The sequence below is a fragment of the Periplaneta americana genome, chromosome 3 (assembly GCF_040183065.1).
Source record: "Periplaneta americana isolate PAMFEO1 chromosome 3, P.americana_PAMFEO1_priV1, whole genome shotgun sequence".
NCBI classification, from domain to species: domain Eukaryota; kingdom Metazoa; phylum Arthropoda; class Insecta; order Blattodea; family Blattidae; genus Periplaneta; species Periplaneta americana.
Window position 1 is genome coordinate 125275486 of NC_091119.1, and position 25359 is coordinate 125300844.

Below are 25359 nucleotides of genomic sequence, written 5' to 3' on the forward strand. Positions count from 1 at the left end.
TTATGAATAATATAATAGTATTACTGCTTTCAAAAACAATAATAATAATAATAATAATAATAATAATAATAATAATAATAATAATACTTAAGCTTACATACAATACCTGAGCACTTAAGCCTAAACACAGTAGTTGCCATGCCTTACCCTTTTCCAACACCCTCTTCCTCAAACAACTTTCCTCAGTCGGCCGTAATTCTGGAAATTTTTGCTGGTGAGTTTGTTTTCTTTGTTGTATTGAAGTGTATGTGATTGTGATTCTGATTACATTAAGTATTTAACGGAAAGCTATTGTTCTGATGGTGTCATTGAGTGTGAATTCATATTCAAATCATCTTATAAAGATTCACATACCAGGAAAACAACTACAAAAGGTTTTTTCTGCGAAAGAATTAAATATATACCGTACCAGTACTGTGAATGTCTTTGATATATTACATAATGAGGTAATACTGTATCATTGTACGTGAATGATGTAATTCAGTAAGATAATAATATATTGTATACCGGTACTGTAAAGTGAAAATTAGAATACCCCTCTAATGTGCAGTCTCTATAAATGCGTGGTTCCTTGAAGAGTATCTTGTCGAGATTTTATCATAGAAGTAATAATAATAATAATAATAATAATAATAATAATAATAATAATAATAATAATAGTTGTTATATTCATAATAATAAACTTTTCGCGAAGCACACTGGTACTATTTTATTCAAGACCACACCCCTGCTCTTTTACTCATTCCACTGAGTTAATCTCCATTAACCACCCATTTACTAATTCCACTCATTGCATTCTTATTTTATTCACTCCACTCTCATTCCACACACTGCATTCCCATTTCACTCAAATCTCATTTCACTCACTCACTCACTCACTCACTCACTCACTCACTCACTCACTCACTCACTCACTCACTCACTCACTCACTCACTCACTCACTCACTTCTGTGTACTCATTCGTTGTTTTCTTTTTCAGCTGGCACAAACCTGAGCACACCACTGAGTGTTCTGACGGATTCTCGTGTCCCAACAATTTCCAAAGTAATAAAAAAAGCTAAAGGGAGTCGTCAGTCTTCAAATCAGGAAGAAGGACCAATAGCTGACAATCAGCTCATGCCAATTCTTTATTTTTTGTTTCCAGATGCTGAAGATGAACCGGTAAGTATATCAATGTAACACCGAATATTATTTAGTAAGTTAATGTGTAGGGTATTTCAAAAGTCAGTTCAAATATTAAACCACTATAAATATTATAATATTTGAGATAGGGAAAAAACAAAAAATATCACAGTGTTGGACAAGCAACGGGGTTTACAAAACACTGGGAAGATGCCTGTCATTCTCGTGTTCAATGTACAGCATTCTGTCTGCGACACCATGCACAGCATTTTGCAGATAATGTCTTGGAATATTGGCAATTTCTTGTGAGATGGCATCTTTCAGTTGCAGTAAGGTTGTTGGATGTCTCAGGAAAACTCGTTCTTTAAGGTAACCCCACAACCAAAAGTTGGCCGGATTGAAATCTGGAGATCGCAGAGGCTACATTGTTGGAAAGTGCCTACTGATGACTTTGGTTGGAAAACGAACCTCAATTACGCGTGTTAACTTCACTTTTTTTTAATAGGTTATTTTACGACGCTGTATCATCTTAGGTTATTTAGTGTTTGAATGAGATGAAGGTGATAATGCTGGTGAAATGAGTCTGGGGTCAGCACCGAAAGTTACCCAGCATTTGCTCATATTGGGTTGAGAGAAAACCCCGGAAAAAACCTCAACCAGGTAACTTGCCCCAACCGAGAATTGAACCCGGGCTACCTGGTTTCCCGGCCAGACATGCTGTTACTTCACAGGTGTGGACAATAATGGAATAAGACAGTCTGTTACAGTAAATGGGGAACGCTACTACAGCATGTTAGAGAACTTCGTCATCCCTAGACTGAGGAATCACGATATGTAAAACTAATCTTCATGCAAGATGGCGCTCCACTCCACATCTTTATCCCTGCAAAACAATTAATTACGCAGATGTTTGGCGATCATGTCATCAGTAGGCACGTTCCAACAATGTGGCCTCCGCGATCTCCAGATTTCAATCCGGCCGACTTTTGGTTGTGGTGTTATCTTAAAGAACGAGTTTTCCTGACACATTCAACAACCCTACTGCAACTGAAATACGCCATCTCGCAAGAAATTGTCAATATTCCAAGACATTACCTGCAAAATGCTGTGCATGATGTCGCAGACAGAATGCTGTACTTTGAACAAAAGAACGGCGGACATCTTCCCAATGTTTTGTAAACCCCGTTGTAATGGTTTTGTTTTTTTCCCTATCTCAAATATTATAATATTTATAGCGGTTTAATGTTTGAATTGACTTTTGAAATACCCTATATATGTGAGAAATTTTGCAGCTACCATAAATTAATTGTATGAAATTAGGTATAAAACATGTTGGAAGGCCTCTTTAATTCTGATATTCGTGGATAGGTTTTACATGTGTGGTATAGTTCAGATTTATTTTGTAATGTCTAATGTGGGAGAAATAAATTTAATTATTACACATCGTATATATCATGTTTTAAACAGGTTCAATTAATGTAATATATATACACAATGAATTTTCTTTTATATACGCGTTCGAAAATACTGGCAGAAGAAACCTTTCGAATCTGGAACCTTTTCTGGGCATTTTTCAAAGTACATACTTTGTTTGTTAAGAGGCTGGATATAAGAAGTAAGTGTGTTTGCAGTCTGTTTGAAGCTCAAACCAGTAGGTTAGGAAGACATTCGTAGCTTTTATAGGTGTAGTTACTGCTGAATAAAATATTTTGTTAAATTAATCAAAGCAAAGCTATCTCATTACTTGCCCCGAAAGTTCCTTACGGTGACCGAATGTTAAGGCTCACACTTCACGAGACAGTTGGCACTGAGTAGCAGTAGGGATGTCAGTCTTTGTCCCTAAGGAAACACTTGGTACTCATTTTGTTAATGAGGCTGGGAGAATTAATTCAATGGAAAATATTTGTGATCCTATTGTAAACCGAACCCACTTACGATAACAGAGTGCCTTAACAGCACGACCACATTAAATTGGCAGTTAGGGAACTAGTACGAACTTGCGTTATAAGGAAACTAACACGCTTGTGTTATATGCAAATACATAGTGCAATAATTACGCAAATGTATGATATTATAATTGTAGTGTATCAAATGTTTGATGTTTTAGATTGTGATGAGGATTTGAGGAAGCTATGTTTGTTGTTGAAGTCTTTGCTAGCATTGTGTTTTCATGAAACGTTTTTTATAATGTAATTTTTGTATTTGTTCTTTTCAGAAAAGTCCATATCCAGAAGTCTTGGGTAATCATTCCACTTGTGACAATCGACAGATGGAGGTATGTTGTACATGTACAATACTCACGAATTTAACAGTAACTTCCCTTGTGGATGATATTATTATTACTACTTACTTACAAATGGCTTTTAGAGTACCCAGAGGTTCATTGCTGCCTTCACTTAAGCCCACCATCTGTCCCTATCCTGAGCAAGATTAATCCAGTCCCTACAATCATATTTCACTTCCCTCAAGTCCATTTTAATATCATCCTCCCATATACATCTTGGCCTTCCCAAAGGTTTTTTCCCTGAGGTCTCCCAACTGATATTATTATTATTATTATTATTATTATTATTATTATTATTATTATTATTATTATTATTATTATTATTACTTACTTACATATGACTTTTAGAGAACCTGAAGGTTCATTGCTACCCTCACATAAGCCCGCCATTGATTCCTGTCCTCAGCAAGATTAATCCAGTCCCTACCATCATATTTCACCTCCCTCAAATCCATTTTAATATTATTCTCCCATCTACGTCTCGGCCATCTCAAAGGACTTTTTCCCTCCAGGCTCCCAACTAACACTCTATATGCACTTCTGGATTCGCCCATACATGCTACGTGCCCTACTCATCTATGGATTTAATGTTCCTAATTATGTCAGATGAAGAATACAATGCATGCAGTTCTGTGTTGTGTAACTTTCCCCATTCTCCTGTAACTTCATCCCTCTTAGCCCCAAATATTTTCCTAAGCACTTTATTCTCAAACACCCTTAACCTCTGTTCCTCTCTTAAAGTGAGAGTCCAAATTTCACAACCATAAAAAACAACCCGTAATATAACTGTTTTATAAATTTTAACTTTCAGGTTTTTTGAGAACAGACTGGATGACAAAAGCTTCTCAACCGAATAATAACAGGCATTTCTCATATTTATTGTGTGTTTAATTTCCTCCCGAGTGTCATTTATATTTGTTACTATTGCTCCAAGATATTTGAATTTTTCCACCTCTTCAAAGGATAAATCTCCAATTTTTATATTTCCATTTTGTACTATGCTCTGGTCACGAGACATAATCATTTACTTTGTCTTTTCGGAATTTACTTCCAAACCTATCTCTTTACTTGCTTCAAGTAAAATTTCCGTGTTTTCCCTAATAGTTTGTGGATTTTCTCCTAACATATTCACGTCATCCACATAAACAAGTAACTGATATAACCCGTTCAATTCCAAACCCTTCTGTTATCCTGGACTTTTCTAATGGCATATTCTAGAACAAAGTTAAAAAATAAAGGTGATAATGCATCTCCTTGCTTTAGCCTGCAGTGAATTGGAAAAGCATCAGACAGAAACTGGCCTATACGGACGCTGCTGTACGTTTTGTTGGGACACGTTTTAATTAATTGAACTAGTTTCTTGGGAATACGAAATTCAATAAGAATATTATATAAAATTTCTCTTTTAACCGAGTCATGTGCCTTTTCAAATCTATGAATAACTGATGTACTGTACCCTTATATTCCCATTTTTCTCCAATATCTGTCGAATACAGAAAAATCTGATCAATAGTCGATCTATTACGCCTAAAACCACATTAATGATCTCCAATAATTTCATCTACATATAATCTTCTCAAAAGAATATTGGACAAAATTTTGTACGACATCAACAAAAGTGATATTCCTCGAAAGTTACTACAGTTAGTCTTTTCACCCTTCTTAAAGATAGGTACGATTATGGACTCTTCCATTGTTCGGGTACAATTTCCTTTTCCCATATAGCAAGTATGGTACAAGCTTATAAATTTCGCTAGATAATGCGCTTCCACCCTCTTGTATTAATTCTGCTGGAATTTGGTCAATACCTGGAGACTTATACTTTTTCAGCTTTTCTGTCGCAATTTCGATTTCAGAAAGTGTGGGTTCGGGTATAAATGGCTCAGCAGTTTGTATTTCAATTTCGTCCCGATCATTTCTATTTGGCCTATGTACATTTAGTAGATGTCCAAAATAGTTTTTCCATCTGTTCAGGATTGAATGAGAATCTGCAAGTCAGTCACCATTCTCATCCTTGATCACATTTATGCTTGCCTGATATCTTTTCTTAAATTCCTTTTTGCCCTTGTATAAATCTCTGAATGTTTAAGATCTCCAAGCTTATATTAGAGCCTCCAGACCAAATTTCCCTTCTCTCGTATTCAGTAATACCTTAGTTGCATACTAGGTGGCATTTGAGGAAATGAGCTTACTAGTTGTTCCTCTGCCCTGTAGGCAAACAAGTGCAACTAAATTCCTTGTTGGTACTTAAACCTATGTTACAGCATCAGAACGAGGGTTAAGGGCCTGTACTACGATCGCCTGTTACAGCTCCAGATTCGTATACTCCAGTTTAACAATCTGGAAATTAAATATTTTGTTCTGTACTACCAGCGGATTTTAACTGCAGGATTGTTATCCGGAAGATATAGTAACATTTTTATTACGTTGGCAATGAAGTTACTGAAAATGTAGTGAAATTTATTGCGTTGGTATACCTTTCCCCGCGTATTTCATGTTTATGTTCCATGTTTATATGGTACTATTTATTTTGGGGTTTTATTATAAGCATTATTGTTATTATTTATTATAATACTGAAGCTCCAGCCAAAAAATAACAGAAAATTACACATACTGTATGAAGAAACTTTACATGGAAGCAAAAGGTAAGATTTTAAAGGTTATGTTTCTTTTCGAATAGTAATAATTCCTACCATATGATAGTATTTTGGTTTTAATTAGTAGGCCTAAAGAGGACGGGTGCGGGTTCCAGCAAAAGTGCATTTTTCTCCATAATCATTGTTTTATTCATGTGTAACTGCACAAGAAGTGTAGGTGGCAATTATTTTTGTATTGTAATTAATATTAAGTGTGCTTTCAGTTTGTTGTATAGCCTACATTATTAGTGAATAGGACCTATTTCGGTAATTTTTTAGAAATAGTGTACTTCACGGCTTCAAATCATGGGTCGAAGGCACAATAACTCGTTTAAAAAAGAAAAGTTCACTGATACTGATAATAATGAATGTCTTTGGCCTGGGATTTCCAACCAACATTAGTACAGCAAGGTACACTGTTCCTAGCAAATTACCAATATTTCAGTATGTTAGGCCTACGTATTTTACTGTTAATAAATGGGTGGATATTTTGTATTAGGGCCATAATACCATTCGATCACAGATAGGGCCTAACATTATTTTTTAAAAGAAGAGCATGAGGTGGAGAGACGTTTCCACTAAAATGCAACAGGCCTATCTGTTTGTAATGCACATTCGACACCTCGTAAAATAACACAGAAACAGCAGATATTAAGTTTTTTTCCAAAGTTTCTATGTACAGTATAGTCATATGTTTGATATTGTACTGACAATCGTCCATTAAAAGCTTATGCTTATTTAGGTATAGAAACTTAGATAAGGGAAAAAGAGAAATACAGTATATTTCCTAATGTTGTAGGTTGCATATGGAATTAACCTAGTTTTACTTCCTTCCGGATTGCTAATCTGGAAGTTTAGCCTCCAGATTGCACATAACCAAAAGTCGTAGTACGCAATTACAACCCAACTTCCGGATAAATATGCCATCTGCCGGATAAGTTTAAACTAGAACTTTATCCGAGAGTCGTAGTACTGGCCCTAAATACATCTCAAATCTCTGGAAGATAAATTTTCAGTGCTTGGTTGGAATCCCTCTCACCACTAGTAGTTTTCATTACTATGTGATATCCATTCAGTTTTTGACAAAATTGATGGAGTTTTATTAGTTACCGGTATCCCAATTGCATTTTACAGGACTTGTCAACAGGATTGAAATCTGCACCTGTCGATGGACTTGTATGGAGGTTAGCAGTAGTGATGTCCCACGTAGTTCATACCCTGGGTGGAGTCAGAGCAGCAGCACATCTGTGGTATGAATTCACTCAAGAAATGAGATTTCGCTGGGAGAAAGGAATTACTGTGCCAGGGTGAGTCGAGTTTCATAATGCAAATCTTTGAATTACTAGAAGAGTGAAGTTTGTTTTTTTACATTGTATCATTGCAAATACTTTTGTTGTTGTAATAGATAAGCAGGTAAACTTGCTGACATTGAAAGAGTTAATTGAAATTGAAATGCATTGTAATCTTCAAACTTTTTTAAAGATTCCTACCTCTAATTTGTACTTTAACTTTCGTTTGCTCTACTGAGAATAGGGTGTAAGGGGTGTAAGTGCCGTCCTTTATACAGTCATTGGGGATGGTCTACAGGATCAAAAAATGTCCATACAACATAGGGTCAAAACTGGTAGTTTTCCCAGAAAAAAAAAATTCTTCTCTTATTTTATTTGCATTATACTCCTTATATCGTTAGTAAAATTACGAACACAGTTACATAAGTAGGTATATCTAGCAAAGAGTTAATATTAGTTTAAATACATATTTGTGTGTTGTATTACGTTTTCGTGAAATTAAATAAAAATGCATGCTTAAATTTGTCAATATTCTGGCGTGAGAGATGTGGCAACATGTTCAGCAGGCAGTACTCTGCACAGATGTATGTACATGTCAGCTGAGTTCAAGCTCCCTGTCCATAGGTCTATTGCCGAGTGGATGACAGTTTGCTACCAGGTATTTGATAAACAACTTACAATGTCTTTTACAGTTTAGGAATATCATATGTTATTAATTTATGGAGAAAGTCATCGTAATTAAAGTGAGGCGAGAAGATGTACCGTCAATGTTTTCCACAATGAAGGTTACCTAATCGGCGAACTTTTGTAACGGTTTCTCAACGATTATTAGAAACTAGGAGTCTTTTACATAAATTTCTTTAAAAATGGTACTGCTTTATGGAAGCAGGAGAGATTAAAATGTTGAATTTAAAAAAAAAGTTCGTGTGATTTTGTGCTCTGAATCATTATTGTTTATTTTTTAGACGTACAATTAAAAAATGGACCAATACTGCCAATATTTTAAAATAAAATGGAAATTTACCATAAAGTTCTTTAATAAGATTGAAAGTTTGTATTTGCTGTTCGTTTTATGTAAACAACAGTGCTCCTGCATTAGAACAGAGCATCTGTTTTGTACTGGTATGTCTGTATCCCCTTGAGCTGTACCGTGTACTTGTAAACTCCCTCCTTCCCATTCAGCAACATTACCAAATGCCTAATATTGTAAACTTTAATAATTAGTTAAATATTGCAATTAGAAAAAAATTGAGGACATTTTTTCTTCTTTATGGCATGAATAATCATCAATTAAAATAATGACACTTAGTAAGATGCATCATGCGGTATTTTAACAGTTCTATCAATTAATATTTTTCTGATATCTGACATATAACTATGTTTTAGATGTTTCCAGGGAGTTTACATGTACATTAGAATACTAGTATTCTGACAAAATTGGGACAAATGTCTATTTGCATCAGCGAAATTTTCGGATTATTGAATTTCTTAAAGTATTGCTTGTTTTAAATTTACTTTGGCATTAGTGTGTTGAACACTGGAATTATCTCAAACATTGAAGGAACATTCTCGTTGCAAAGGACAATTCTGCATGTAAAACATCACAGCAAGATAGCACAACACAAACTGACGTCATATTCATGAAAAACTGGCGGGATATTGCGTTCTCCTATGTTGTACAAGTTGTTAGTTAAATTTCACCGAAAAATAAATAAGTGAGCTTAATTTTTATTCTTTCTTCCTCTCCAGTTTATCCAGAATTTCGGTTTAGCAGGATTGTTTAGTAATAATTGAGTGTTCTAGTCATTATGCAGTGTTTGTTATCTGTATCTGCCTCCAGAACAGAGCCCACATGAACTGCATCCCGAACATGAAGATTTGTGGTGTAGGAATGAAACTTCAGGCATTATCAAAAAAATATATTAATGGATAGTCACAACTTGCTCTAAATGAGCTAATAATTAGGGATGGGCAAAAATAACCAGTTATTTTGATAAATGGGTATTTTCATAAGGTTAACCAATTAATTTCCGCTATTTTTGCTTGCTGGTTTAACCTGGTAACCGGATGTTTCATCAATAACCTAATGACTGGTTATTTTTAAAAATATGTAAAAAGTAAAAGTAAATCCGTGTCGCTACAGCCCATGAAGGGGCAAAACCGATCAACTGGCTGCTGGTCTCACGTCCACATGCCGAAGCAGAGGTGGACAATCATCCAACCAGAATGGAGGTATTGTGTGGTTAGCATTATGATCCCTCCCAGCTGTTACAGCTCGTTTTCGAAAACGGATTTTTGCTACCAAGTGCATCACGGTGCTGGGTGGGCACCGGTCCCATACACTTGCCGAAATTTCATGAGAAAATTTCTTTTCCCATGAGGACTCGAACCAACACGCATTCTGAACGTGAGTCCTAGGCAGGATGCCTTAGACCACAACACGACGGCGCAGGACTTAAATATATGTACTAAATCAAATATATTTTAAGTATATCTGAAATGTCAGTCGAATGTCGAACATAATTTCTTTTTATTTGTACTCTTTGTAATCAGCCATTAAATCAATTGTCTCGTGGGCATTGCTAGCTAGGATATGGGCTTTCTCCTTCTTTTTCTTCCTATTCTTCTAAATTAAGGGTATAGACTATTACTATTGCACTTAGGCACAAATAGCCCATTGGAAATCAACTCCGAAGACTGCAGTGTGTTATCAACTTTGCGTTGCTACTGGGTTTAATTTCCTGAAATTTCTCAGGAGACAACATGTGTTTCCCGTAATAATTATGCCTGATTTAGCTTAGACCTGGGCAATCCGGCAAAATGTGAAGTATGACTCAACTTCTATCCCACGTTTTCTACAAGTTGGGTCATCACTAAAGCCCAATGTATGTGAATGGTTATTCAGATGGTAGTGTCTGGTTAAAAGTCCGGTTACCCATATTAAAATTCTCTTTTACAAAGCCAGGAGTTTTTTTAGTTGAGTCACGTTTTGGTTCTATAATAAGGAGTTTAGCCTATCTCATGGTTGGTGTAGATCTCCAGGCTCCTAGTAAACCTTTCATCAGGTTCTTGTTTTGAGCCTGTTTCATTATACAACAGGGTTCCAGGCTATAACATTGGATGGAAGTTTCATGCTTGGCGAGTAGGTCGGTTTGTTTATTGTCGTACATTCACTGTATCCTGGGACCCAAATGAGTTGTACTCTGTTCTTCTGGATGAGGTTTCCAGGATAGTTTTGCATCTCACCCAGCTTGGAGTCGACTGTGTGTGCACTTAGCGCACCTAGTGCAGCCTGGCTATCAGAGCAAATATAGATATTCATGCGTTGGCATGATCTTTTTAAGTTTTCCTAAGTAGCAAACACTTCAACTTGGAAAATCGAAGTATATTGACTGAGGAGAATAGATATTCTAGCCCTAGTTCTTACGCCATAATCCTTGCTCCATTAGAGTATTGACTATTGCTTTACTTACTTTGTCTGTGTCCATAGAAATGGCAAAATGAGATTCGACTCCTGTTCAACTGTCAATAATGTATTTCGTGATAGTAAATTGTTCTTTGATGTCTATTGTAAGGTTACCAGACGTCCCCTTTTTCAGGTGACAGTCCCTGAATTTAGCTTTTTGCTCCTGGACAAAATTCGTCCCCAGAATATACTCGGATTTAATAATGTCACCAAGTATTACCAGATTTTCAATGTTAATATGGTTTTGATAATGCAACTTCGCTGCTTTTTCATGACGACATGACCAAAACTGAAGTGTGGACGCAACTGCAGTGAAATCTTCCATATTGCTATCAAGGTTAATAGAAAAACTGAATTGTAGGAACGAAGAGATGCTGTATTTCATCGCATAATCGTTGCATTTTTAATGCTTTTTATTTCGAGTAAAAATATACTGTGCGACTATTGTGTGAAGAATACATTAAAATGTTGTTTTCTAATGCCAGGCATTTGACAATGAAGTCATTTGACCTCTTGCACTCCAATATTTTTCAAAGATATTATCATGACCAGCCACTGAAGCACAGATTTTGAGATGTTCCGAATCCATTTCTTGGTTTGAGTTGCACAATGGACAGTTAGGGGACTGATATATTCCAATTCTATGCAGGTGTTTGACCAAACAATCATGGCCTGTTGCCAATCTAAATGCAGCTACAGACGATTTTCGTGGTAAATCGGGAATTAACTGTGGATTTTGATGCAGAGAGTTCCATTTTTTCCCTTGGGATTGTGTTATTAAATTTTGTTTGTTGAAGTCTAAGTATGTAGATTTAATAAATCTTTTCACAGAGTAATACGTAGATTTAGTAACAGGTCTGTAAGTAGCAGTGCTGCCCTTCTTTGCTAAAGCATCCGCATTCTCATTTCCCAGGATTCCACAATGGGATGGTATCCATTGGAATACAATTCTTTTATTGAGTGATATTAATTGAGAGAGCATTTTAGTTATTTCTGCTGTTTGAGATGAAGGTGTGTGTTTAGAAACTATTGATAGAATAGCTGCTTTGGAGTCTGACAATATAACTGCATTCCTAAATTTATTGATGTGGCATAGAAGATTCCTGAGACTTTCCCTTATTGCAATGATTTCACCATCAAAACTTGTTGTTCCATATCCAAGAGATCTATAAAGTGAGAAGAGACAGCACGTAACACCTGCACCGGCACCTTGTTCTCTGGAGATCAAGGATCCGTCGGTGTATAAATGAAGCCAGTTTTGTGGAGGGTACCTAATATTAATTGTCTCTAAAGACAATTGTTTCATTATTTCAGTGTTTACTTCTGATTTCAGTATTTCTTCTGTTAAATTTAGATTATATTCTATATTTAATAGAGTTAAAGGGTTTGGTTTAATTTGTAAGTTTTCTTTTAAATTCGGGATATTGATTTTCTGTTTTAATTCTTGAACAATGGATATGAAACTTTTTTGAGTTTTCAATCTACAGAGAGGACTGTATGAATGCCAATTGTTTCCTGGTAATCTGATAAGTTTTTCATATTGAATCAGTGCTTTTTCTTCTATTGTCATTTTGATGCTGTTAATGTTAGTGAGGAATCTCATAGAATCTATTGGAGTTGTTTTGATTCCACCAGTAATGAGTCTGAGAGCTTGGTTTTGAACATATTCTATGCCGTTTATGAAAGGTGAAGTAATCAAAATTTCTCCGCAGTATGTCAGCACTGGCTGTATAAACATTTTGTATGTAGTGTTCAAAGTATTCCTAGAGCATCCCCATTTCTTTCCTGCTAGTCTTTTTAGAAGGGAGAATCTTTTACGAGCTTTTTCAGAAATGTATTTCAAATGGTTGCTCCATGTTAACTTACTATCGAAAATAGCTCCAAGATATTTGGATTCATAAGTCCTAGGAAGGTGTTGGCCATTGTATTGGATATTGAATTCTCTTTCTTTTTTACCGAGTGAAAATATTTGGTAGTTACTTTTGCTTAAATTGAGTGTCATCAAATTTGATGTATTCCATTCATGTAGTTGATTTAGAGCTTTAAGAGCAGAAATTTGAATTTTGTCTCTATGTCTGTAAGATCCGGAAGTCCACAAAACTATATCATCTGCAAATAGTGCTGTTTTCATGTTTAATTCCTCTAATAGGGAGGGTAAGTCATTTATATAAATATTGAATAAAGTTGTGCCGAGGACAGCGCCCTGAGGTAGACCTCGATATGTTTGTAACTAGAAAGTGAGTTATTGAATTTAGTGGCAATGAATCGTTGACTAAGGAATTCTGATATCCATCTGAACATACTGCTGGAGATACCTAATTTCTGGAGTTTTAGTAATAATTTATTTCTCCAAACAGAGTCATATGCTAACTGAAAGTCAATAAATATTGCCAAGGTATCTTCTTTCTCGTTAAAACTGTCTTTTATTTCTTGGCCGAGGCGTATGACTTGTTCATTGGTAGAGTGTAGTTGTCGAAAGCCGGCTGTCGTGGTGATAAAAGATTTTGGGATTCTAAATACCAAGTTAATCTGTTGGAGATCATGGACTCCATGGTTTTTGCTATCATGCTTAATAGTGCTATTGGTCGATAACTATTAACATCATGAGCAGGTTTCCCTTTTTTGTGAATTGGTACGATTGCTTTTTTCAAAGCTGCAGGAATTGAGGTGTTCCATGATAAATTGAAAATGGATAAAAGTACAGACTTGGCTTTTTCCCCCAGATGTTTAAAAAATTCGGAATGAATGTTGTCGGGGCCAGGAGATTTCTTGGTTTTTAAATTTTGTGTAGCTAGAGTTAATTCTTTGGAAGTAAAATTTTGATGAAATATTTCAGGTTTTGTACTAGTAATATTGTTTTTATTATTTTTATGTAATTCTCTTTTGATAAATTTGTCAGTTTTTTTGGTATTGGGATGTAATCTGTGAGAGTTTGAGTAGTGTTTATTAAATGGGTTTGCTATATCTCTACTATCTGTTAGTGTTTTGTTATTATGAATAATAGGTTGGCTAGTATTTTCCTTTGTATTGGAAATATTCTTCAGAAATTTATATGTTTTAGCGCTATCGGTTCTGTAATTAATATTTTCAATAAATTTATTGAAACTGTTCTTTTTTGCTGTTATGATTGCTTTTTTTAAGAATGGCAGTCTTTTTCCTCCAATCTTGAGTATCTTCTGGTGTTTTGCTATGTTCTGCTTTGGTTCTTGCTTTATCTCTATCTTGTTTCAATAAAGTCAGGTTTTCTGTCCAGAATGGGGTGTATTTTTTTGGTTTGCCACGTGGAATGTGCTTTTTTGCAATTTTAAGAAGGGATTCACAGAAATATTTGTTCAATCTATCTGAGTTTGTATTTTCCATTAGTGGTGTGTTGACCTTGAGGTGTTCGTCAAGTTCTGTTGTAAATAGTTTCCAATTCGCTTTCTTAAAGTTCCATGTTGTTTTGTTATTGTAGGGTTCTTTTCTTCGGTTTTGGTGGAGATGGATAGAAGCAATGATGACTCTATGGCCAGATCCAGGGTCTTCAATTATTTTTTTCTTGGTTTCGTGATGGATATCTGATGTTACTAGTAATAAGTCTGGATTTGTACCAGAACCAGAATAATGAATGAAAGTAGGGGGATCTTTTTTTCTGTAGACAAGTTCTGCGGTTGTAGTATTTAGGAGGTCCATGATCATTTTTCCAGGTTGGTTTACATTATCGTAGCCCCAAAGTTGGGAGTGGGCATTAAAGTCACCAATTATGATAGTTTTAGGTTGTATCTCAAACAAAGTTAGATCAAGGGGATTATTAGGTGGGTTATAGGCACTGTAGATTTTGAAATGTTGTTGATTTTTCCATACTTCAATTTTTATTAATTCTAATTTGTCTCGATTATCCATTTCTTTTATGATTTGAAAATTTGTAATTAATTTCTTTGATGTACCTGCGAGAATTCCACTACTGATCTGTCTACCTTTGGGTAACAATTTCATATTAAAACCTTTAAAATTAAAATATTTTAATTGGTCAGTATTAAGGTTTGCTTCTTGAATAAGGAAGATATCTATATTATTATCTGAGAGTATATTGGCTAGTTGTCTTCTTGGCTGATGTTATACCGCCAGCATTCCATTGTAAGATGTTTAGTTGATTCTGTACCATTAAAGTAGTCCCCACCCGGAGATCCGATTGGGGGACTATTTTACCTCCGGATAATTTTACCTTAATGGTACTCATTTCATATTGGAGTGAAAAATGGCAAGTTGTAGCCGATTTAAGTGAACTCCATATTTTAACATTTTGGTGGCTACTTCATTCACACACGGGTCTGGAGGACCACACCTGCTGTTGGTCGACGGGTCCATTGGACCTAGCTGGGAGATCTTGTTGATCACCAGCTTTCCCTCCTTAAGCCACTGGAGGACGATTTTAGTGCCATAGCAGGTCAGCACTAGGAACAGAAAAGTAGAAAGAGGAGGAAGGAAAGGGAAATGAACCCCTAGGCCTCGAATGCTCTAATGCTGTCAGGGTCGAAGAAAGTAAGAGTTCAGTCAGAGGACTGGATAGGAAAGGGTAAAGAGAGAATTAGGTATTGGTTAGAGGAAAATTATACCAAATTCAGTCATTAACTCATCAAGCTGACCAGTGCTAATTGATGAGTAGCCCTCCCTTTAGTTCAGCTTGTAAAATTACGCTTACTAACAGCTGCACCACGGGAAGGTAGGGATGTGACATTGGGTATTTGTCCAGGTTGGCTCCTTAAAGCCTTCAATGGGAAGGATTAATGGCTCTCCCCCCTGTATCCGACAGATACCCTTTTGCAGTTCTGGGTGTAATTTAGCCACAGAATTATACAACCAAGGGCCAAAATTAATGCTGTGCTTTAAATCAACAGACTGTAACATTTAAGTTCTACTGTGACACAAATGACATAAATCAAATTACACAACACTATGAATAGTCATGGGTGTAAATATTATTTTATTATATTTGTATTTTGTATTTATTTATATTTTGTATTTATCTGTATTTTTTGTATTTACTTTACACAATATAAAAAAAATCAATCAGCATGCTACCGTGTATTTTGCTCGAGCATGACTGTTCTGACATTTAAAACAGATAAACACAACATAAATGATGGTCTTAAAGCTATGACATAACCAAATCCCGAGCCAAGCATCAAGTTCAACTACCTGTGCTAAAAACAGAACAGTTTGTTTTCTCTCAATAAGCAATCACTGACAGCCCAGAGTAGATAAATAACCATTTGCAGCTAACACATCTTGAAACTAATGATGCCTCCCAAGAACTAACTGTAAACCACGTCCAACACGCTTATCTGGTTCACACCTCCCATTAGCATACATATTGCCAAACACTCAATAGTCTGACTAAAAACTTCTGTGTCCCTGCAAGTCACACACAACAGATTGAGAAAAAGGACTGCATTCCAGCTCTGATATTTAATTACATTTTAATAACAAAACTTAAAAAGCAAATGTATGTACGGTAATTAACCAAATAAAATAGCAGTATGTTAAAGTACAGTAGTTAGTCATGGGTGAAAGCAAACAAAGGAAAGAGGGTATTTCTGGAACCAAACATTATTTGTACCTTTCTTCTGAACACTAATATTTTAAACATATTTACTTTTTTTAGTAAATATTTTAACAACAGTATTCCTACTGGTGCACAACCTTACAAATTATATTATGGCTTCATGAATTATTTCTATCACAACCAGTCAAGTCATACGAATTTCTTTTTATGTAAAGATATTTATAACATAACAATCTGCAAGAAGTTTGTGATTCGTAGTAAGTAACATTGTTTTTAAATAGCTACAATAATTATGTGCATACATAACCTTTATTACAAACACCTTCATTGTTTTTTAAATAATTCATATGAATAAACTGTATGCACTATATTGCTTTTCATTGTTTCTGCCATGATTTATATGTATTTCACTTTCATCATTTGCATGTATGTGTAACTCTTCCGCGCCATATTTAAGCTTCTGATCCTGCAGTTGTACACTTTTCTCACTGCTGAGATGTTGTGTTGTGTCCTTCGTATCACTGTCTTCCTCGTCTTGATGTTTGCTGGTTTTTTCATACATCTGAAGTTCCTTGCAAATTGCTTGGAGTGTTCTCTCTTCCAATTTTGAACTTTTTTCAGTACATGAGGCAAACGTTCCTTTATGGTCACCTTGAAATACGTCAGTTCCTATAGATTGATTAGAAAATTCAGCTTCTCCTCAGGTTCATCTCTACTGTAAATTCCTTGCAGTGTAGTTGTTTCAGTTATGGTCTTGTTCACGGCAGGAAGAAGCGATAAATCGTCAACATCAATTTTCGATGGTGCGTTATTGGCAATCTTCACTGAACCTCCATTCACAAATTCACTATCCTCCATCACTATCTTTATTCTTCCAATAAATTGCGCAGTATTCCCAGAGTTGCTACAGCAGCGAGGCATCTTCTTCCTGCTACTGCTGCCAGCATGTTCCCATTATTTTGAACATTTCTGCCGAGAAATCTACAAAATATATCAAAGATACCTGCTGCTGTAGGCTGTCTACTTCTCTGGAACCTAATGAAAACAAAATAATTGTATATATATAAATTTCACTGATAGTAAACCAAAATTATATTTAAGTACATGACATTTATTCAGTAGCATTGAAAATGACAAGAGGATTATTATTAACTTCCTCCATTGTTAGTAATAAATAAAATTTCATAATTTTCCTAACCAATTTTGTAGGTTAATTGGAAAATCATGTAAATGTCTTAAAAAATATTTTTCATTTACTTTGAAAACCAATTTTAAGGAAACAACCATTTTCTATAAACGTACCCAAATAAACACACACAAATTTTTTTTTCAAGAGCTGATAAAATACACCTTACGTCACTTACTGAACAATTGTGAACACCTGAAAAACTTACGTTAAATAAGCGTTTGTTATATAATTTGTTGTGGACTGCTGAGTGTGTGATCTGTAGATCAAAAAGACAATGCCACTTCCAACAACTGTACCTACTAGCACCCACTTAAGCAAGTTGCGAAGATTTGGCTCTTCGTTTGGATCACCACCTTGTTCCATTTGATTAAGCTTTCTTGTTCTCTTCTATTCCACTTCGATTATCTACACTTTCATCGTCTCTGTTCCTTAAGTAAGAAGGCAAACTTCAAAAGAGATTCTGCATAAACTAATGCTCTTGGTTGAAATAATACAGCACACTTAACATCACCATGGCCTTCAACCAATGAAGAAAATAAGTCCTTAACAATCTGTTCTCCATCAAGTTCAGATTGGTTGGTCGCATAAACTTTCAGTGATCATCGTTGTGTAACAGGGGAGTGTACAAGCAAGCAGGGCAAAGTTGCGTGATTCGTAACAGAAGAGAAAGGAGGGGAACCAGCATTAGTGTGGGATGCTGGAACTGTACCATAAATAATACCTTTAAAACTTACTGTGGTGTTATTGAATTGAAAACATTTTTTTCGACTAAAAATATTCATGGTATTGATGAAGCACGTATACCAATAGGTATATCTGATACACAGGAGTCGGTATTATCTGACTTCTGGACCAATCTGCGGAAAGATGATTGTCATTCATTCAATTAGTGTTCTGCCCAAGGGCAGGTCTTTCACTGCAAACCCAGCTTTCTCCAATCTTCCCTATTTTCTCTCTTCTTCTTTGTTTCCTGACATGATTCATATATCTTAATGTCGTCTATGATTTGATGTCTTCTATTCCGAACTTTTCTCCCGTTCACCATTTCTTCCAGTAGGCAGTTTCTTCTCAGCCAGTGACCCAACTAATTCCTTTTTCTCTTCGTGATCAGTTTCAGTATTATTCTTTCTTCACCCACTCTTTCCCATCGTTCATGACGTCACTTCCGTAGAATTTTCATAATTATAGTCATTGTTGTTGTTTATTTGATATTCATTCGTCGCATTTCAGAATGAAGGCTGTATGAGTATCAAAGACGACCAGTGCTCCAGTCGACCTTCAGAAAAACGTTTATGCGAGACGTAGACCTGCGTTTTTTCATTGCTGCTTCACCATTTAAAGCTTCTTCAAGCATTCTTAATGTCTCTGAAGTAGATTTGTACTCTGTATCTCGCATTCTGAAATGCGACAAACAAATATCACACAAAGAACAACAGCCAGTTGCCACACAACAACAACAGTGACTATGATCATGAAACTTCTATGAAAGTGAAGTCATGAATGATGCCAACAACAAAAACAGAAATATAACACATTACACTATTCATTTCAGTGAAAAAAATATATTTTGGAACCTTTTTGAATGGAATAGATATGTATATACACATAGAAAACATCAGTAATTCTTTCTTTTAGTGTAATTATGCTGACAAAATTACAATTTCAGTAATTTATTTTGTCTAGAAACTTCTGATTTCGAAATAAGATAATTTTCGTTACAAAATATTATTTCTTTTTATTTGCAAATTCAGTGCATTATACAGTATGCATGATACAGTATATACATAGTCACATTTTTATTTTACTAACATTTCATCAGTTATACTTAAAAAATATTCTATACTTAATGCAGTACTAAACTCAAGAAATAGGGCTCCATTTTCCTACTAACTGACATTGTACTTGATCTACTGGATGTGATATGTCTTGCATTTCATTTGTATGAATAAGAAATTATTACAGTAAGTAAAATTCTTCTTATTACAATTTAAACACATGAAATCATCTTGTATCAAGAAATACATATTTTAATTTTTACATTATGTTGATCTTCGAAAGGTAATGCAATTTTCATTCTATATGGGGTGCAATTATGTTTTACATTTTTAATAGATAGGTGTTGTAATTTAACTGGTACTTATAAATATGCTATTATTATTTATTTTCTGTATAATTTATATCAAAATCAGCAACATATTCTTACGTACTATCCTTGAGGCTAACTGGAAAATTTTTATTTTTATGATAGCGAAGACTTTCTGATGTTCGTGGTCCCTTAAAATTTTATTACTACTCGGTATATTTCGTATGTACATTAAGTTAATGAAACTTACCAACTAATTTGAATAATCTCTCTCAAAATACTGTCCCAACTATAAAATATCGTCACATCTCTTGATATATGTCTGTCTGTCTGTCTATCATGCATGAATATTTTGTTAAAAATCATTCTGTTTAATGTAATCCTGTAAGTTTGATGCTGATGCACTAGATTTTTGTCTGATGTGAATTCAGTTTCTGCTTTTAAGTAACAGTATTGGGAAATCTACTATCGAGAAAACACAGAAAGGCAAAGCTTTTAAACTGGTTCGTCTCTGTATAGCCTCTAGGGTTGCCAACTCTCCCTATTTCCTGGGATCTCCCATATTTGTCCCTAATTTTTAACATCTGCCGGCTCCTGTATTTTTCTTCTCTTCGAGTATTTTTCTCCGTTATTCTTGCATAATGTAAAAATCTTTATTCTAAACATTTGATTTTGTCGTGAATGATGATTATTTATGCGAGGAATTTTGTTGCTCAAGAGATGCATTAAAATATGCAGTCTCTATAAAACATAATGCTTGCCAGAAATGGGTTTTAGTGCTCACTCATTTAAAATCAAACCATGTTAATGTTATAAATTTGGAAAAGTTTGCTAGTTTTGTTCTAAGCATTCCTAGTAGTAATGCTCATACAAAGAGGATGTTCGAAATACGAGCACGACACATCTAATCAAAACAGAGCTGAAAACTGCAGTCAACTTCAACTAAATACTCTTAATTTAAACCTAGCTGCCTAAGTGTAGAATAAAGTTGTTTTTCAGTAACTGAATGGGTTATTTATTTTCTATGAAAAATTTTGTCGATTCTTTAGTCTCCTGTATTTTCTTCAAAAAACGTTGGCAACCCTAATAGCCTTTGTACTGTAAAATTGACATAAAATGGAGAATTGTATTTCGTTGCATTGATTAAAGTGTGGCGTGACTTTGAAGTAGCGATTATTGTGCATTCGGACAATATGGAGAAAATGACTCTTGTTTTCATTTCACCATTTTCAGTAGGCTTAATATTGCATTAATTTTGTGGCTTTGCAGCAGATGTTCATGGTCAACATACAATACGTTTCCATAACATATAAACAGAAAGTTCCCTCATTACTTCTCCTTAGATATATATATATATATATATATATATATATATATATATATATTTTTTTTTTCAGTTTGCAATATATATCTAAATTGAACAAGCTGATTGTCGCCATATTCGTTGATATGAGAATGTAAATAATTTTTAGGTAAAGAATATAATATCTTCAAAAAATATTTTGATTGTTTGATTACGTTTGTCATTTTTAGAATTATTATAAATTTGTATAGGAAATATTGACTTCTCTTCATTCCAATGTGTTGGATATATGGAATTTATATTAATAAGTAATGTGATTGTATTACAGTATGTATTTAACATGCTATTATCATGAAATAAAATTGTTTTCGTTCCTAGGATTTCTATGAAAAATATCATTAACTATATATGTATAGGACTAGTACCTCTCCTATAGAGTGACATTCTTTTGAAAGAAAATAAATATCTGCTTGTACAGATCTTACAAATACTAGATACACAAGTTGATGTTTGTATTAACAAAACTAGTTTTTCGTAAATGTTTTCAGCACTTCAGAGATATGGACCATTTATGAGATGAATTAATTCACTATATCTTTATCTTATATTTGGTGCACTGTTTTTCTAAGAAGTCACTTATTACTATGCAGTATCATAGTTTTCACTTTCTTTCTTTCCACTTCACTGTACTCCGTAACAACATTCATTGTGCTTTCTGCTTATTCTTATATTTCTTTTACTTCAAGAGAAGCTTGTAACTCGCTAGACACTTCAAACATTGGATCAATGAAATTGTTTCCTTGTTTGATAAATTCTCATTGGTTTGTTGAGGTTGCAGCAGTCTTGAGAATGTAGGTACAGTAAACCATAAATTATCTGACATCCTAAATTTTTTAGCGGTATTTCATATTGCTAAATTCAGTATAAATCTATAATGTATACAAAAAAAAAAAAGCATTTTAAATGAAAAATATTGTGAATTTTAAGTAGATAGCTATTTTGGCCCTGATATGCTTCCTCTCATCATCAACTTCTTATTAGCAGTTGTCAAAACTTCATTAAACAACATATAAATGAATAGTCTAGTTTATATCTTGAATTGGAAAAGAGTATATCCATCAATTGTATCGTGTGGGTAAATCTTAGGTGTTTACATCGGAATAAAAGGGTTGTAACAAGTCGAAAATTCAGTATATTAAAACTCATTCTCTTCTCTTATCACTCATCTTATCATGCTTTTAATTTTTCATTTGTTGTTTAACCTCTCATAACATTTACCCACGTGATATTACAGATGTGTTAGTTACATCTTATAATGGTGATAGAATTATCTGAATATTGAAGAAGAAAAAAAAAATATGTGTGACATGGATAGACTTATTGCTTAGAATCTTATTGTTTAACTCAGAATCTTGTGCCGTTGTGACAAGCATTCATATATTCAATTAAATCTCTCAGGTTCAAAATGTTAAACACTATTCAGGTAAAAATATTTAGAGATGAATTGTTAGTCAGATGGCTGTTACCTCAGTTTTCAGTGGCAGAAAATTAAGTTCAAATGTTGACAGATTATTTTTAGTGGATGAATATTTCATGTGGACGTATTTTCTCGAAATACTACTGCTTTCCCAGTCATTAGACTAATTTCTTATCATCACATTATCTCTGCCCCCGTGACCAAGTTGCCAGACTTATCTTCTGGTATGTAGTAGGCTAGGCTTAATTTCTGATTAACTACGTGAAATGAAAAATTGGGTAATAGAGAAATAAAAAAAAAAGTATTTGAAAATTGTATCTTTGTATTTAATGGGACCAGGAGTGTTCTGTACTAGATACAGTTATTACAAAATTCCTTTCATCATAAATTAGCAGATATTCAATGGTCTACTGTACAGTTGTGTGTCATGAATTGTATAATGAGATCACTTAAAAGATAATCATATTTCCATTATCCATTAATGAACTGTAAATGATCTTTTAGTGCTGAATTATGAGAGTCAGAACATTCAGTTAAGCATTTCATATTGCCCCATTAGAGTAATGAAAGCAATTTATTAAAATTACGAAAATTTGTAGGAATATTGTTCCTGAGCATTCTCTCTCTCTCTCTCTCTCTCTCTCACACATTCATACATACATACATACATCATTTTCTCTCTCTCTCTCTGCATTTTAAACAGGCTTTGGTTTACTTGTCATTGTTTGTGGAAGATGTTTGCTGTAGTTCTCCATAAATGCAGAAAGATATATATAACTGTATAAGAGAACAATATTTCCATTTGTCTCGTAATATTTCCCTTCATTATTGAATTTTCTAAGTGTAAGATCACTGACAGTGTTACAGGGTAATGAAAACAGAATACTTTTCTAGAGAAATCACCATAACTTGACTCATTTTCATCTGGTAGTCTTGCTTCATGACTTTCTCGTTGTGTAGAGATATCACACTCCTTGTACCACTGTAGGCACGCATTGTTCTCGTTGTGGTAACTTCTACAGAGGCACAAGTCCTCCTCTTGTAGTTGGGTTTCGAGCCATATAGATATCCATGTCGTGGTCGGTCCAGTTGTCGGAGGTGTCACAGTAATTGTTTAGCGTATGTGTGGAGCCTGCTGTACTGTAGCGACTGCCAGGTCTCTGAAGCCCAGATTGGTGGTCTCTGGTACGAGATCGTGGGCGCTGTCGACGGGACGAAGTTACGGATGGTTGGTGGTGCTGGTGGCTTGTTGGATAGCTCATGCGAGACATATGATCCGAAGTCGCTGCTAGAGATTGTCGAGACTGTCTTAATTCTGTGGAAAAGTATATTTTAGGTTTATAATCACTTTGTTTGAACTGAGATTGCATAAAAACAGTGTCAGCATTCACTGGCTTAAGTTCTTTGTGCAATCTTTTGCTTAATTTTAACACTATTTTTAATCATAATTTCTTACAACTAAAGAACTTTGTACAAATTAGCATTTGATAGTGGTTTCTTGTAAAACATATGGCCAACATTTGTTGCATAATATGCTTTTGAAACTTATTATCATATGTTCCTGTAATACTTGTAAAACACCTGCTTGTCCTTTGTTGTCTGGAACATTTATAGAACATAATTATCATGTTTCGGTTAGGATGACTGTAGAACGTTTTGTGTAGGGTATTTGTATAACATTTGATAATCTTTGTTGCTTCTGAGATACATTAATCTGGCTTCTGATTTTCATTTGTTTTCTGGGATACATATATAACTGATAAAGCGTTGGCTGGAACAACGTTGTAAGTTACAAAATCTTCATTTGGCGTGTTTCCATGTATAAGTCATGTTACCTTGCTATACTCCTTGGTTTGCAACTGTCCATCAATGCAATACGTGAAATTTATCCACTCAAAGGTTTGCTACCCTGGAACAATGTTGTACGTGTATACATTTTTTCAGCTCCTGTAAATTTTATCAAATGTAACTTATAACGTTGTTCCAGCTGACGCTTCAATTATTGTTCTGCGGTAATTTCATGTAGTTATTGACTAACAAAATATCGTGCGATTTTCATATCGTTAATTTAAAATGACTTTTGAATGATCTTCCATTCCATTTTCAAGACTAACCTACGTTTAATTTATGAATTTGAGATATACATGAATGTATTGAAAACTGTATATAATTAATTAAAAGTAAATATTTATATAAATTAACAATTCCAGAAATAGTGCAAGTCCTAATGGACATATTTTCTCTTTTTTTTTTTGTCGAAATGCTTGATATTATAATGAACTAAAAATTATAATAACTTAGATTAGGGAATTCTTCATGTTGTGCTCTATATTACAGTGCAGAAGTAGGTATTTTATATCATAATGTGCTGTGCTACTGCCATCTTTGTTGATGATATGTGTAAGAAAGTGTGCAAAAGCGTTCCATTATAAGAAAATTTGCTTGTAAACTTATCACAGGACAGACCACAATGGCCAGTGACTTACGTGATGGTACACAGTTAAGCCCTTATTTAACTATGTTAATGTATAATGTAATGTCTGTTAAAAAAACTGCTTACTGAGAGAAAATATATTCTCTCAGAAATGTTAATTATGCATTTTAAAAACGTTTATATATAAGCATAAACTGTATTTCTAAAAATTTAAGTATATATTTCAATTGTTTTGTAAGACCTCATTATCACGTTTCATATTGGAATATCACAGTTAACTAGCGACGTTTCGTCAAATGGGATGGAAAGAGATTACTCCCAAATCCTGTGATTTTTTAGGTGAACTAGGTACTCTCTCGAGTGTTTTGGTTTTATCCTATCTTTTAACTTCATTATCATAGTATATGATCATCTCACCGTCCTTGAATAGTCAGTAAGATTTAAAATTACTTAGATAAAGAATTGATTTACTATTGAATGAATATTATCATGTCTTGCCTTTAGAATCACATACAGAGAATTTAATACGG

General features: G+C 34.4%; 2 protein-coding genes across 3 annotated transcripts in view; one reads left to right on the top strand and one right to left on the bottom strand.

Annotated features, from left to right (window-relative positions):
- The window catches only part of Rab3GAP1 (RAB3 GTPase activating protein subunit 1), a 290503-nt gene that overhangs the window by 19114 nt on the left and 246030 nt on the right, over positions 1 to 25359 (top strand). Inside the window, exons 6-8 of the mRNA XM_069821561.1 lie at positions 981 to 1162; positions 3339 to 3398; positions 7178 to 7350. Of these exons, the coding sequence (XP_069677662.1) occupies positions 981 to 1162; positions 3339 to 3398; positions 7178 to 7350 (415 nt within the window). The remainder of the gene's footprint in view (positions 1 to 980; positions 1163 to 3338; positions 3399 to 7177; positions 7351 to 25359) is intronic.
- Positions 18514 to 25359, bottom strand: part of haf (leucine-rich repeat and fibronectin type-III domain-containing protein hattifattener) — a 155144-nt gene continuing 148298 nt past the window's right edge. The window contains exon 6 of one of the 2 annotated variants that reach the window (XM_069821563.1): positions 18514 to 23710. In XM_069821563.1, coding sequence (XP_069677664.1) covers positions 23412 to 23710 — 299 coding nt within the window. In that variant the 3' untranslated portion in view covers positions 18514 to 23411. The remainder of the gene's footprint in view (positions 23711 to 25359) is intronic. The other variant, XM_069821562.1, reaches the window with a different exon arrangement.